The sequence below is a fragment of the Petaurus breviceps genome, unplaced genomic scaffold (assembly GCF_028583685.1).
Source record: "Petaurus breviceps papuanus isolate PSGF00001 unplaced genomic scaffold, PetGlider_PUasm1.0 91133, whole genome shotgun sequence".
Classification (NCBI taxonomy): Eukaryota; Metazoa; Chordata; class Mammalia; order Diprotodontia; family Petauridae; genus Petaurus; species Petaurus breviceps.
In genome coordinates this window covers 59119113-59134339 of record NW_027187419.1, presented here as the reverse complement: position 1 = coordinate 59134339, position 15227 = coordinate 59119113, and the positions used below count along the sequence as shown (strand labels likewise).

Below are 15227 nucleotides of genomic sequence, written 5' to 3'. Positions count from 1 at the left end.
TATTTAAATAATATATGTCTTGTTCCTTTAATCAGGATGGTTTATGTTTTTGTAAATATTCATTCATTTTACCTAAGCTGTTTTGTGGGTGTATAATTGGGCAAAATAATTTCTGATAACTTCATTTCATCTTCAATTGCTATAAATTATTTTTCATTCTTGATATAAACAATCGCATTTTTCTGTATCTTTTTTAAAATTAGGCTTGCTATTTAATGTATTTAAATAGATTTATGCACACGCACAAAAGCAAGATTTCATTTAACAATTCAATGTGTTTTGTTTGCTTTCATTTTGTTACTCTTTTTCTTTGATTTTTAGAATTACTGTTATGGTGTTTGAATTTTTATTTATTATTTTTCTACGTTTTTTTTCCTAATTGTAAAAACTAATTTATTGAACTATTATTTTTCTGTTTATAAATGTGTTTAGAGATAAATTCGCCCCCCTCTTTTAGCTACATCGCAAAAGTTTTACTATTTTGTCTCAATGCTATCATTGTTTAATTGAAATTTTCTGACTACTCCCCCCCCCCAGTTTCTTTAGGGTTAAATTATTGTCTCCAATTATATTTAATCTTTTCTTCTGAGGTTCTTTATTGTGTATAAATTTTATTGCATTGTTGTTAGTAAAGCATATATTGAGTATTTCTGCTTTTCTGGATTTTTTTAAAAGTTTTTATACCCCATTGTTTGGTAGCTAACTTGATACTTTTGTATTGTAATTCTGTATTTTCTGTGAAGGTGATATGCAGTTCTGAGAAAAGTGCAAACTTCTGTCTATCCCCATATAGTGTTTGCCAGAGATCTATCATCTAACAATTTGAAAATTTTAAAGTCCTTATTTTTCTTTTTGTTAGATTTGTTTGTCTAAACAGAATATATTACATTTCCCTATCATAGTTTTCTGCCCCCTCCCTTCTTCCCCCTGCAATTCAATTATATTTTCTTCTATTTAGAAGCTATGCCATTCAGTGTATATATATATATATATATATATATATATATATATATATATATATACATATACATACGATATATACACACATACACACAAATATATATATATAATATATATATATATATATGGTATATATCAATAAAAATTCTACCTGTAGTGGCTTTATGCTAAATGTAGTTTCTCTTCTTGTCTGTTTATTTTGGCTACTCTTGCTGTCTCATCTGAAGTCATGATTGCTCCCCATGCTTTTTTGAATTCAGCTGGTTTGTAATAGTTTTTACTTCAGCCCCTTACTTTTAACTCTGTGTGAATATTTCAAGTGTGTTTCTTATAAATGTATTTTTTGACATCTGCTTTTTAATCCATTCTGTTGTCCTCCATTGTATGGATGGATTCATCCCAGGCACTCTCACTGCTGTGATTTTTAATTGTATGTTTTCCTCTATCCTGTTCTCAGACCTTCTCTCTTTGCTCCTTGCACTATTCTTTGCAAAGAAGGAAAATCTGAAGGGAAAAGGGAGTTTGCTTAGCAATAGTAACATATAATTCATCTGTTTCTTCTCCTTTGCTTTTGTTCTTGGCTCTGCCTTTCATCACAGGTTTTTCGTTTTTGGTTCTTTCCTTTTAATTCCCCTTTCAAGATCCACCTCTGACAACACAGTTTGTTTTCCTTAGGACTTCTCACTTATCCTGGCCTCTCTGACCCTTCTCCCTGTTAACAATAATGTATTTCTAAATGAAACAGAGAGAGAGAGAGAGAAAGAGAGAGAGAGACAGAAAGAGAGAGACAGAGACAGAGAGAGAGAGAGAGAGAGAGAGAGAGAGAGAGAGAGAGAGAGAGAGGTGTGTTTTCAACCACCTTTTTATTCAGCTCAAATGAAAAGAGATTCTGGGGATGCCTATTCCTTCCTACTCCGTCCTTGTGTGTATCCCTTTACCTTCTGCACTTCTTTATGTAACATGGGAAGTTCTCTCTCCTTCATCTCTTCTCTTCCTCCTGCATATATTCCCTTTCCCCACTACTTTAAAGACCATGAAAACAGAACAAAAATACTCCTCTCCACCTTTCTCTATGAAGCTTGTAGAATTTCGAGGGCACTTTCTTCTACCTCTATTAGAATGTTAACAATTCATCAATATAAACCATCGCAGTTGGTCAAATATATTTACCTTTCTTTGTTTCACTTTATTCCTGAATTTTCATTTCAGAGTTTTTATTCTGCTGGGGTCTTTTTCTCAGGAACATTTAAAAGCTCTTTATTTCATTACAAATCCATTTACTCCTCTAGGATTATACTGCCTTTTACTGGGAAGGATATTCTTGGTTCACTGTCTTTTGGAATATCATATTACAAGATTTTCTCTGTATAGTTTTGGTAGCCAAGTCTTGTGTGATCCTGACTGTGTTTTCTCAGTACTTAAACTCTTTTATTATGGTTACTTGCAGTATTTTTCTCTGAATTGTAACCTCTGGATTTTGACTTGTGAGACCTGAGAGTTTTCATTTTGAGGGTTTTTTCAAGAGAACAGTAGATTCTTTCCTACTTATCTTTGTCTTTTGGTTCTGATAGATCTGGGCAGTTTTCATTCATGATTTCTCCAAATATGGTATCTAGGTCTTGTTTTATTGAGGTTTTTTTTTCCCTAATGACTTTTAGATTTTTTTCTCTTTGATTTATTTTTTAGGTTTCTTGTTTTGACAGGGGATACCTTTCTTTTTTTTTTCTTTCACCTTTTTGGTTTCATTTTAATATTTCTTGTTTTGTTGTAGAATCACTGCTTTTTGTTTGGCCCACTTTAATTTTTCAATTCTTGGGTAACATTTATCACTTTGTTCTAAACTATAAGTTCTCCATACTATTTTTCCTTCCCGAACTATTATTCCCTTTAACATTATATTTCCTATCTCTTGTTTCATTTATTTTATCTTTTAATAACCCTTGGCTAAGATATCCTTTTCCCCCTGAGGCTCTACTTATACCTGTAGAGTTTCTGTCTTCTTTTGGGTGCTCCTCATGGACTTTTCTCAGTCCATAACATCTCTTCATTTTCTTCTGTTTATTCCTCTCTTCAGGTCAATTTCTGTACTCCTTTCTGTATCCTTGGGTGGTGTTTGTAGACACTGTTTGGTCCTGGATGCAATGGCTGACACTAGTTCTCATCTTCTACAGAAACTGCTGGGTTTTAGTTCATTCTCCCAAGAGCTTAAGTATGGTTTTGCCTCTTATTAGTTCTGTCTCCTTCTCCTTGCCTGGCTTCCAACCCAGAGTTTTGTAATCTGGTGGTAATCTTGGCAAGACCCAATTAGATGTTGCTGATTATTCTGGGAGGCGTCCTGTAAGACCTTAGAAGATACTTTACTTCACAGGCCCTTTCTCCTGCTGTGAGTGGAACATAGGCTGCACTAGGCAGAAATCTGGCACTCTCCCCTGTGATGGTTCCTGCTTCAACTGCTGGTCTGGCTGTTTCCTCTTGTTGGACTGAGCCTTACTTTTGCACCTTGTCTTCTGTCTACTCTGCCTTACCTCTCCTCAAAGCTTCTGTAGGATTCTGATAATCTTATTGTCAAATCCTGAATTTATACCTATTTCTCTTTGAGTTTCTTACTGTTATAGCTTAAATGGGGTGTTTCAGGAGGATGTTTTTTTTTTTTCTGGGTCTTAACGTGTCAGCATCTTCCCCCATTTCCTCTCTGTGTAGTTATGGCAAATGACTTCCTTGAGAAGCCTAAATCTGTCAGGATGGGTTCAGGTTAAAGGGGAGTGGGCCCAGAGAGTCAGTAAAAGGACAGATAAAGGGGGTGGAAGGATATCCGTGTTGGTTGCACATACATTGTATGTTGGGAGGGGAGAGGAAAATGGAAAACAGAACCCTGTCATCTTATTTTCTATTTTCTGCAATGTCTGATTAATTGATGACTGGTTCATAAGAGTCTATTATTGTTCTTGTTATCTTTGTTTAGAGTTATAGCAGACAGATACTTTTTATACTTTTTACCAACTTCTTCATACAATTTATTTTACCACAGTTTATCTCTCAGATGAAATAATGGAGATATATTAGACCCTGAGCCAAGGAAACAGGGTGTGAAGCATTTTGCTGTGCTGGCAGCTCTCATCTCTGTTGCACTATAGCTCTGTCATTTTTATTTGAACTGGAACCTAACAAGGGATCAAGTTGATAGACCCTGGTACTTTGTGTACAGTAGGACAGTACCTACTGTACACTTTGTGTACAGTACTTTTGTTCATTTTGCTTCAGACACAGGTAACAGGTAAAGCACAGGCCTAATTAAAACCATTTTACTAAATATCTTGGTAGTCATATTCAGGGATACGTGAACTTATCTGGCCATAAGACTGCTCTGAAATGACAAAAATCTGACATTTCTCAGCTTCTTTCTTTTTGTACTATTTCTGATAGCACCTTCCCCATAGAAGAGGTTGGGCATGAAATGCTGAAAAATGCTAGTGAAGCTTGTGATAGAACCGAGGAAGGGTATGTTCACTTTCAGAAAGGGTAAACTCCTAGAAGTGCCTAGTATGGATTAATAAAGCATTTCAAGGAAGTATAGTATCAAATATGTTTTTTGTTAAAGACATTAAGGTATTTAAATGTGCTATTTTATTCCCTGTTGCTGCCTGGAAACAGAAGCATATAATGTCTCTTATTTAAATCCCAGCCTTCCTAGTCAGCTCTCCCATTCTTCTTAACCCCAGCCCAAATAGAAACACACTGTGTAGCAAGTCAGTTCCAGTGAATAGAAAACAGTATATAATTCATGGCAATGAACCCATTAAGATTTTATGCAATGAATGGTTCAACTCTTAAAACATTTTAGAGGAGGTCTAATTTGTTAAGATATTTTACTTTTGGAATCCAGGACTACTTGAATACAATCTTAATTGTTCTGTTCCCTAAAAGCACAATAAATTTGTCTTCTATAAAATAGCATCAGTTTTATATCCTTCATCCTCTCCAAAAGAGAATATCAAATAAAACAATATTTTTTGCAGCCAACCCTTGATTGCAAAATCATCAGCCTTCTGCTGACAAAGGTCTCGTTTTCAGAAAGTACCCCAAAAGCACAGGTTGCTTTGGCCATATATAAGACTATGTCCTTGTGTCATAGGATTATAGCTCTAATTAGATCTGGAAGGAACCTCAGAAATCATCTCACAACCCCTTCATGAAAGAGGTTCCTACATTCATCTCAAACAACCTTAGACTGCCCTCAGAGCTATGATTTGCTTGTTAGTAGAAAGGAATTCTTAAGAGATAAGAGTAACTATCCAGTAGTCCATGGCAGCCAAGTTCCAGTGGTATTTCACTCTTTCTTTTCTTTTTCTCCAAAAACAATTCTCACAATGATCCCAGCTTTAAAAATTTCTGTAATATGGAAGAATTTCATAGTTTGGAAAAAAAGGTTTAAATATTACCCAAGGATAACTTCAAGTGAATAGAATAACCGGAGGTGAAATTATTCATGAATTTATATATCAGTATGATTATTTATTTTAAAAATATTCACTTCTTTATATATAAAATATAATTCATGCAAAGTTAAAAATAAACTGTAATTTTAATTAAAATAACTAACCAAAGCAGCTTAGTGGCCCTCACCTCCCTGGGGCTCACCATATTGGCACCAGACTTAGTACAAATTCCCAATCAGCTTTAGTCCTGTTGTAGCTCAGCCCCCCCAATTCAAGGACTCCTCCAGCCTCAGTTCACCAGTAGCAGGGATTATAGGAGTGTATCACCATTTCTGGCAAGGTCAAATGAGTTTTAGCAGGTATTCATCTATTATGTAAATGTATAGTGATTACATGAGAATAGCAGCTTTTCACTTTTGAGTACATTTCATCTTTCATTCTGGAATATGGAAGAGAGGAGTATAGGAGAATTGATTTGAGAACATGGAAACTTTTTATCTTGACACAATTACAAACTAGTCTCTTATCCTTTACTGTATGAGCCTTAGTGTACTTTGCTGCTTCAAGAATTCAGTGATTTCACCAGTGGGGATGAAATATTGATTATAAGCCCCTTAAGTCCCACTGTTGCCAAAAAAAATCCACTATTCTGAAGCTCTGTGTTCTTAATAATAGCTAACATTTATAGAGTATTTCATGTGTGCCAGGCACTGTGCTAAATGCTTTACAAGTATTATCTCATTTAATCCTCACAACAACCTTGCAGACTGGGTGCTTTTATCGCCATTTTACATATGTGGAAACTGAGGCAAATAGAGGTCAAGTAAAGTCCCCAGAGTCACATATCTAACAGGTGTCTGAAGTCACATTTGAACTTAAGTCTTACTGATTTCAGACCCAGAGTTCTATCTGCTCTGCCACCTAGCTGCTCCTTTTCAAAGCCTAGACCCTTACTCAGTCTTTCCAGTTTTAAAGGACCTTCAAAAGCTTATACCATGATGATAATAGCCTTCATGATCAGAAAAGTGTCACCTCTTCTGTCTGTGAGGTGGAGTAGGACTTTGGAGGTATACTTATAAAAAGGAAATTAAGCATTCATCTTGAAATTTGAATTGAATATGTGTCCCAATGTATTAATTTAATAGACATTTTTAAATACCAGCTAGGTACAGAGCTCTGTGCTGGGCAGGGGAGGGGAAAGTGTGGAGCAGGGATAAAGATTAAATAATCTTGTTCTGTGCCCTTTTGATTTATCAACCAGTAGAAGAAATGACACATACACATGCACATATACACACTCAACCAATTGTAGAGTACCAATTTTGTGAGTTGGATTTTTTCAAATCATATCCTGAAAAATTTCATACTCATGAAAAGTAAAAGGTAATTCTTGGGGATTTATGAAACATGCATAATAACTGTAATTCAAAATAATACATAATAATCAGCTTTAAAAGTTGTAAAAAGAGTCCTGAAGAGGAGGGGGGAAATTGGAAGACTTCAGAGAGAAGGTAGCATTTGAATCCTTAGTGGCCCTATAGTTAGAAGCAATGGGTAGAAGTTTCAGAGAAAGAATTCTTGACTCAATATAAAGAAGATTTCCCTAATCTTTAGGGCTGAGAGTGGAAATGGACTATCCAGGGAAATAGTGAGTTTCAGGAAATAGTGAGGACTTCAGTCAATGAGTAGATATCTGCTTGTCTGGAAGATTGTAGAAGGGATTCCTGCTTAGGTAGGGGTTGGACTAGCCAACCTCTGAGGTCCCCTCAGACTCTAATCCTGTGGTTCTATAATTCTAAGTTGTGATCTTCAGTTATTAGCCTGGTTGAACATATGGTTCTGCTAAAGTTATGTCATACACACACAAATTGCAGGCGTATTTGTGGCTTTTGTCTATTGAGTCTAAAATAATAATAGCTGACACTCAAATTAACATGTTAGATTTAGACACTGCTTGTGATTTCGTTGACATAGGGAACTTCAGAAAAGAATAATTTCTACTAATGTAGGTGGTTGTTTTTTCTGACCTTATAGTCTAAGAAAATTACCTAAAATAGGGTTGTCAAATTCTCCAGCTGCAAAACTCCTACATAGATGGAACAAGATTAAAATGTAATTGGGAAACATTTAATGAAATAAATTAAGAAATAAATAAAACATTTGGGAGTTTAAGTGACTTGCCCACATGGCAGCTAGTATGTGTCAGAGGTAGGACTCTTAACTTGCTGCCTCTCTGCTGAGAAGAGGAGAAGGAGGATGTAGTAGTTGCAGCAGCAGCAATAGTAAAGTTAGCAGCAGCAATCATTTATATAGTGCTGTAAGATTTGCAAAGCATTTTAAGTATGTGTATGTGATCTCATCTGTGCTTCCATGGTAGATAATGAGGTCAAACATGTAGAAATGTTTGAAAATTTTGTAATAATATTAATTAGTCCTTAAAAACACAAATATACATATTTGATAGAAGCAATAGACTGAGGCTTGCCTAGGTATTAAATAAATTTGGTCACTCTGTTCACTAAGATCACACAATGTCATGGCTGATCATGTCAAGGTGGACAGCATCCTGTCCATCTCATTCTTCACAAGTGAAACAGTGTCGTTGCAGGTATAATTTTATTAAATCTGCTTTATATGTAGTTTTTCAAGAATACATCTGGGACTTGGAAGTTGAGGTTAGGATTTAGAATACTGGGAAACATAATCAGCTTAATGGACCTGACCCCACACATAATAACACCCATAATAAATGCCTTAGATGAAAATGAGCATCACTAGAAGATAAAACATGTATTTATTGAGCAGCTATTTTGCACAAGCTACTATGTCAGGTAATTTGCAAGAATTTCCATATACTTATATGTATTTTTGGAGATATCATGTGAGAGGATTTAGAAGGGCCAAAGACCACTTTATAAGGCTTAGTACAATGTTATGTTCCTGCAAGCCTGGAACTAAAACCAATGTTGCACTTCATCCTCTGTCAGACAAACTTGACATGCCAACAACAAAGAACTGAGTACCCAGTAAATACTGCTTCCTAGCATTTCTTTTATTACATGTAGAAAACTGAATCAAGAAGACCAGTATGTCATTCACGAAATTGGTAGACAGAATATGGTGACAAGATGTAAGTGAAATTGAAGGATGAGAATAGAAGTGACTTCTGACTACTTTTTATGGACTTGAAGCTTGAACCTGTCACAGATATTTGTATCTGGCTTCCCTGTCATTTCATCCATAGTGCCTTTGACCTGTAACTTAGTATTAAAGAGCACAGCAGATAATATCAAAAGTGAGCTCCTAAAACTTTTCATTGTTAAGAGGTTAATATATTTTGATCTGGAAATAGAGTTAAGACAATGTTTTATTATTTTCTTTTTTATTTATAGTTGCAGTAAGGACTGTAAGGAACATTTTGCTACAGAGGTGGGTTTTCTAATTCATAGAATCACAGAATGTCAGAAATGGAAGGAATCTTAAGAGACTATCAATTTTAACCCCCTCATATCATAAATGAAGAAACTGAGACCCAGAAAGGATAAGTAACTTTTCCAAGACAATTACTTAGTGGCAAAGCTGAGACTAGAATCCACATCCCTGTGCCACACTACTGTCAGTTCTGTTTTATGGACAATCCACTACGTCAAAGGGAATCTGGTACATTGCTTCAGTTAGAGGGGAAAGAAGGCAAAAATAATGCAACACAGTAATTGATGACCTTATAGAGACATGTATACATATAACAATAATGATATAGCTAAAATTTATATAGCACTTAATATACACCATCCACCATGCTACGTAATATAGAATTATTATCTCATTTGATTTCCCAACAACCGTGGTGGGTAAGTACTATTATTACCACCATTTTACAGGTGAGGAAACTGAGGCAAACAGGCTAAATTACTCTCCTAGGGTAACATAGCTAGTGAAGTCTGAGGCAGGATTTATAATCAGGTCTTCCTAACTCTAAGCCCAATGATTTATTAATTGTGCCACCTAGCTTCCTATTGATAAGAAGTATCCCTTATTTAAAAAAAAACACTTTAGGGTTGGACAGATGTAGTAATACAGGTAAGGATTGGCAAATAATGAATATGTCATAAGTGCCTCTTAACTAAATACTGACTGTTAATGAATAATTCTGAGCCTTCTCAGTACTTTGTTACTTTGACTCTTTATGGTCTTGGTCTAGTTGTTACTTGTGTAAGCATTTAAATAGCATGGCATTTGGTGAAAAAAAAAAACATGTTTCATGTTTAAATAAGAATAAAATGTCTGGAATGTTTGACTGAAATTAATATATTCTTCCAGAAGTAGAGAGAGAACATAACAGTATAATTTGTAAGATACAACTCATTGTCACAATACAACCAAAGGAAACAAGATTCATCCCTGGAGGTACTGTTCTTTTGAATGACAAGGCAGTACTGAAATAAAAGCTTCAGGTGGAAGGCTGGCAACATTAGGAATAGGCTGGTCTTCAGACACCAGACATACAAAGTTCAGAAAAGCCCATCCCAGGCTGTGGAATGATGAACAGCTACTCATTAAACTGTTTAATAAGGTAGGAGAAAGACTATGATCAGTGTCTCAGTGTCAGTATGAGGAGCACCTACACAGATAAATCATGGACTAGAGGCTTATATAGGAATATAGAAATAGAAATATACACACCATTAAGTAGTTTTACTTTTTTCTGTAAGCATGTCAGTACTTTAGGAATATGTGATTTCATTGGCATGCATACTCCTTCCATGAACACTGATTGCAACTTTTAAGTCTTAGTGGATGGTCTTCCAGAGTTGTTGTGACTGAAAAATCAATCTAATTAATTAGTATTTATTAAGTGCTTACTGAAAATTCTTCATCCCTTTGCCAATCACATGATGTTTCTCAGAACTTAGTGAGGCTGATTCTTAGGCAACAGGCATCTAGGATCCATCACTAGCCCTTGCTCTGCCACTTTGTGCTCTTAGCCAAGTTTCTTAACCCTTTCTGCCTAAGTTTCTTGGTTAAATGCCTGTTCTATGTTTTATAAAATCATAACTGCAATACTGGCTCTATAGTGAGAGCCAGTGTGATACCCCATGAAAAGAGCACTTGATTTGGAGTCAGAAAGCCAGAGTTCAGATGGTGATTCTTCTGTTTATTTTCTCTGTGGCTTTGAAGTGAAAATCACTTGATCTAAGGCTCGGTTTCATCATCTATAAAATGAAGGGTTGACAGAATTAACTTTTAAGATCTCTTTAAGCTCTAATTCTATGGTTTTGTAATCATAGTGTCATTGACCATATTCTAGTCCTAGTATTTCATTATTATACCACCTTATATCTTTGCTTTATTTCTTGTATGTATCCTGACTTATATTCGCATACTCTACGTGGGTAATTTCTACTCTTCATGTAAAGTTTAATGCTATAATTTTCAGTGCTTGTGGGGGTGAGATTCACTTACTTATTATTTCAGTTCAAGGTCTAGTTGGCAGCCAAGGCATCTGGTCAACCTAAACTTTTCCAGCATTTTTAGTCTTTCATTCTCTGCATGTGGCACCCACCACTTTAACCCATAAGATAGATATCTTACAGTGTTAAAAAATATATTGCTGGGGCAGCTAGGTGGTGCAGTGAATAGAGCAACAGCCCTGGAGTCAGGAGGACCTGAATTCAAATTTGGCCTCAAACACTTAACAGAAAACTAGCTGTGTGACCTTGGCAAGTCACTTAATCCCAATTGTCCTACCTTCCCACCTCCAAAAGAAAAAGCAAAAAAAAAAAAAAACCCGAAAACATATTGCTTCCTATCACTATATCTATGTTGTTATTGCTTCTAAATCCCCTCCATATTGATCCTGAAATGCAGTCATCTCTAAAGCCTTCTGCTGTTTTATGCAAGACCTCCCAATATTACGCATTCCCTCAAATAATAAATGAACCAACAAATGAACCTTAGAACCAACCCCCTAGCACTGATCTATAGCTGCTAATTATCTTTTCCACTTTTCTGAAAATCTGAAATTGATTTAGAACAAATAAAAACTAAATTGCTTTGCTCTAGACCACAGAAATGCTTTCAGGTATGTTTGTGTAAGTATGGAATAGTAGGTGTAATAAATTTTAGAATCATGTGACATTGTTTATATACTTGTTGATTTAAAATATTAATGATTTTACAAGGTCCTTATAGTTTCTAAAAAGTTGATAAACACTGCCTATGTAAAAAAATAATAAATTTGATGTGACAATGATAGCCTCCAAAGGAAAGCTATTCAGTTGCTTGAAATTGGTTTTTAAGTGAATAGAACAGCCTCGTTTAAAATATCTTGTAGATGCCAGCAGCATTTTCTTTCTTCCCTGCCTGTGTGGCCTGAGGCCAGATATTAAATCAGGTCCTCTGACTCTAGGCCTACCACCTAACTTCCTTAGGGGGGCAAATAGTATTTGAACTACCTACCCTTACACATAATGAAAATAGAAGCATGCCTTGCTTTGAGAATATCTTTATCAACGAGATTGGTTGAACTTAGTTGCTTTAAATACAATGATTCAGTTTATAAAAATAGGTATTACATGTGCCTGTAGAAAGATACCTGTAATAATAGATGCCACCTCTATGATGAATTATTATCATTTAAAAAATAGAGTGAAAACTTTCTATGTCATTTCACAGGTCAGGAATGAAGTTTACAGGATATTCACCAAAGAAATATATATTTAAATGTTTTTCATTTTGTGTCTTTATTCATTATCAACCAAAATAGTTAACGAAAGTACAAAAAATAGTTTGTGTCCTCAAATTTACTGTAATAGATTGAAAACCAATATCTAGACATTGTCTGGTGGGAATATGTATTAAACATGTCATTTGACTACAGGTCACAAGTTAAGATTAAAAAAGAGAGTTAGTAACCTGATTTCTTCAATACTTAACTATAGATGATTGAAGAGCAATGATATCTATTCTGTTCTGTAGAAATTAGCTGTTTGAAGTCTGTTTTGAACCCCTAACGTGTTCTAGCATTATGTTGTTCCAGTGCATTACAGCTGAGGGTATGATAAATCCTTGATGCGAATTTCATGCTTTAAAAACACTGGGAATCATTTTTTATAGCACAGATTCTTTCCCTTTTACTTTTGGCCTTTGGGAGCAGACATCTGTTGCCCTCTCCTATGGCTTGGGCCAACAGATGGACCTTCCCAGACTCACTTACTTCTCAGAGAGATATGGTGAGAGAATCAAATGCTAGAAATTAGGCAATTTTCTTAACTTACTTCTTTAATTTGGTGTCAAAGCTTGGACCAGTCCTGGTAGAACCCTCTCATCTGGGGATCTGAGCTTGCTTCTTTTGATACAGGTCTTTGATTTGCTTCACATAACAGTCAGTGGCAGAATAGAGTTAGGGCTGCCTGGGCTTGACTCTAGGTTCCTGGAGATGGGAGGTCCTTCTGTTGTTTTGCTATAGATGCAAAGATTCCCAGTTTGGTATAGATTCCATTGAGCCACCCCAGCCCTGCTAAATAGCTACTCATATTCTGGAAAGCCTCCTACCCACTCCACTCTTTTTGAGTTTGGCACAAAAGAGTGTTTTCAAACCTCATTTTTCCCCCTCTATCTTGCTGCCCCAAGAGCTCCTTTCTAAAAAAAGTAGACCCTTAAGCCCCTCCAGTTGTTATATAGACTTCCTTGCTTACAACCCCTAGGCATGTTCTAATTTGTTTAAAAACGGTTTCCAAACTGTTCTTCAAGATTCAAAATTTGTCAACTATTACTTATCAGAATTAGTGATGAAGAGGTTGGAAGTGTTCAACATCTAAGGTCCCTCTCACTTCTCGAGTCCTAGGGTTCCATGCCTTTAATATTGCTAGATGTTTGAAAAAGATTACATTTAAATTAATTTGCCCGAAGCTATGCTCTTCGGGGTGGAGAATGGTACCTGATAAGATGCATGGGAGAGTGTTGTGTAACTTCTCTAAAAATTCATCTTTGATCTTTGTAAAGGTTACCCTTTTTTTGCTTGTGTTTTTGTAGGGTTTGGTGGAGGAGTAGAGTCTGCCTGAATTTTTTTTTTAAACAAGACTCCAAACTGTTTGTGGAACTCACAGGGTGATAAAATGCCAAGACTGTTTACTTGTCAGTGCTGCCAGGATACCCTCTGAGTAATTCAGAAAGGCCACCCACTTGGGTTTCTGTCTTTTAAAGAGTGATTCAGGTGTTTGATTTACCAATTTCCACCCCCCACATCTGAATACAGACACATGCGCAGCTGAAAACTAGTTGGAGCCAAGGATGCCAATAACTTGACCAAATTGTGGTGTCAGCTTCCTGGGTTATGTGGAAATGTTTTGTATTTCAGTAAACCAGGTAGAAAGTTTGGATTTATAAAGGCTGTTATAATGTTCTCCCATCTATCCTTTAAACTGCATTTCTGCAGGAGTGGATCTTGTGTTCCCTCATCTGCCTCCTTAAATTAAATCTATCCTGGCTCCTTTAAAACCTTCCTTTTAAATCTCCTTTTTAAAAACAAGGTGAAGAGACTTCCCCCTTTCCCTTTCCCCTGTCTCTTTTCTCTGGGCCTCTCTCACTTCCCCTTGCTCTGCCAGCTCTGTCTTCCTTCTATAATGGGGAGCAGATTGCTACATATACTTCTCTCTCTTGCATAAGGAATGTGTTCATGACCCCCAACTTTCAAAAGTGCTGTCAATGCTGGTCTTCTGATTGATTGGAAAGACATTCCCCTGAGACCTTTGTATCTGACTGTATTCTAACTACCTTCATAACCTAGGAGTTCACCCAGGCACCTGGGAAGTGTGATTACAAATCAGCCTGTGTTGACTCAGTCTGGTGTTGTGTGCTTCCTCTGTGAAGTTAGAGAACACTTGAAAGCCACAAGCTACCGGTGTTTTTTTAAAGCCTCTTTTGGCATAGGCACTAAAGCTTAAGTATCAAATTAGGAAACTTTCCAATAACTGCCCTCTTCATGCAGCTAAATGTAGATTACAGCTGTCTCTTTTGGAAAGATACATGTAGTAGTGTGCTGAGGGCTGACCGGAATTTTCTTTCTGTCCTCCTTTCCAGAGTGTCTCCCTTGCAGAAGTCTGAAGTTGTCGACATGGTTAAGAAGCATGTGAAAGCCATCACTCTTGCCATCGGGGATGGTGCCAACGATGTGGGGATGATCCAGACTGCTCATGTTGGCGTAGGGATCAGTGGGAATGAGGGCATGCAGGCAACAAACTCCTCCGATTACGCCATTGCACAGGTCAGAAGCATAAAGGAGCAGCTGCTGTGGCCTTTTGACAGAGATGTCAGCTGTGCAGATGCCCTTGGTTGCATCCTGTAGAATTTCTACTGCGTTTTTTGAGGCTTGCCATCTAAAAATGATACCACCAGGGTATCTGGGTTTCTCTTTGGTTTTGATCTTAACATAGTTCGAAGCCCCCTTTCCTACAGCTTAAGTTTCTCTTGGCCAGCTGTGTGGGTCTTGCCCACATTGTTCTGTCATCAGGGAGAGGCGCCATTCATGACAACTAAGTCTACAACCCTGCTAATAATAATCCTTCTCCCACCCACATGTGCAGTTTAGTTTAGCTAGTGTCTCTTCATAAAGAGCTTTTGTATCCATAATAGCTGTGTTCTCCTAGTTAACTATGTGGTACTTCTTGGTTTGTTTGTTCCACACCACCAGGCCACCACCCCCTGTTGTAACTTTTTCTTCTCAGTCATTCAAGGGTAGTTTAATATGGTCATTTCATTGTTTTCAATACAAGTAACCAGGGGCAACTTTTAGTTTAGCTTCTGCCTTCATGAGTTATTTTCCCTGGAATC

The 15227-nt window shown here is 36.5% G+C and overlaps 1 protein-coding gene across 1 annotated transcript in view; it reads left to right on the top strand.

Moving 5' to 3' along the window:
- Window positions 1-15227, top strand: part of ATP8A2 (ATPase phospholipid transporting 8A2) — a 784050-nt gene that overhangs the window by 500656 nt on the left and 268167 nt on the right. Inside the window, 1 exon segment of the mRNA XM_069080803.1 lies at window positions 14478-14661. Coding sequence (XP_068936904.1) covers window positions 14478-14661 — 184 coding nt within the window.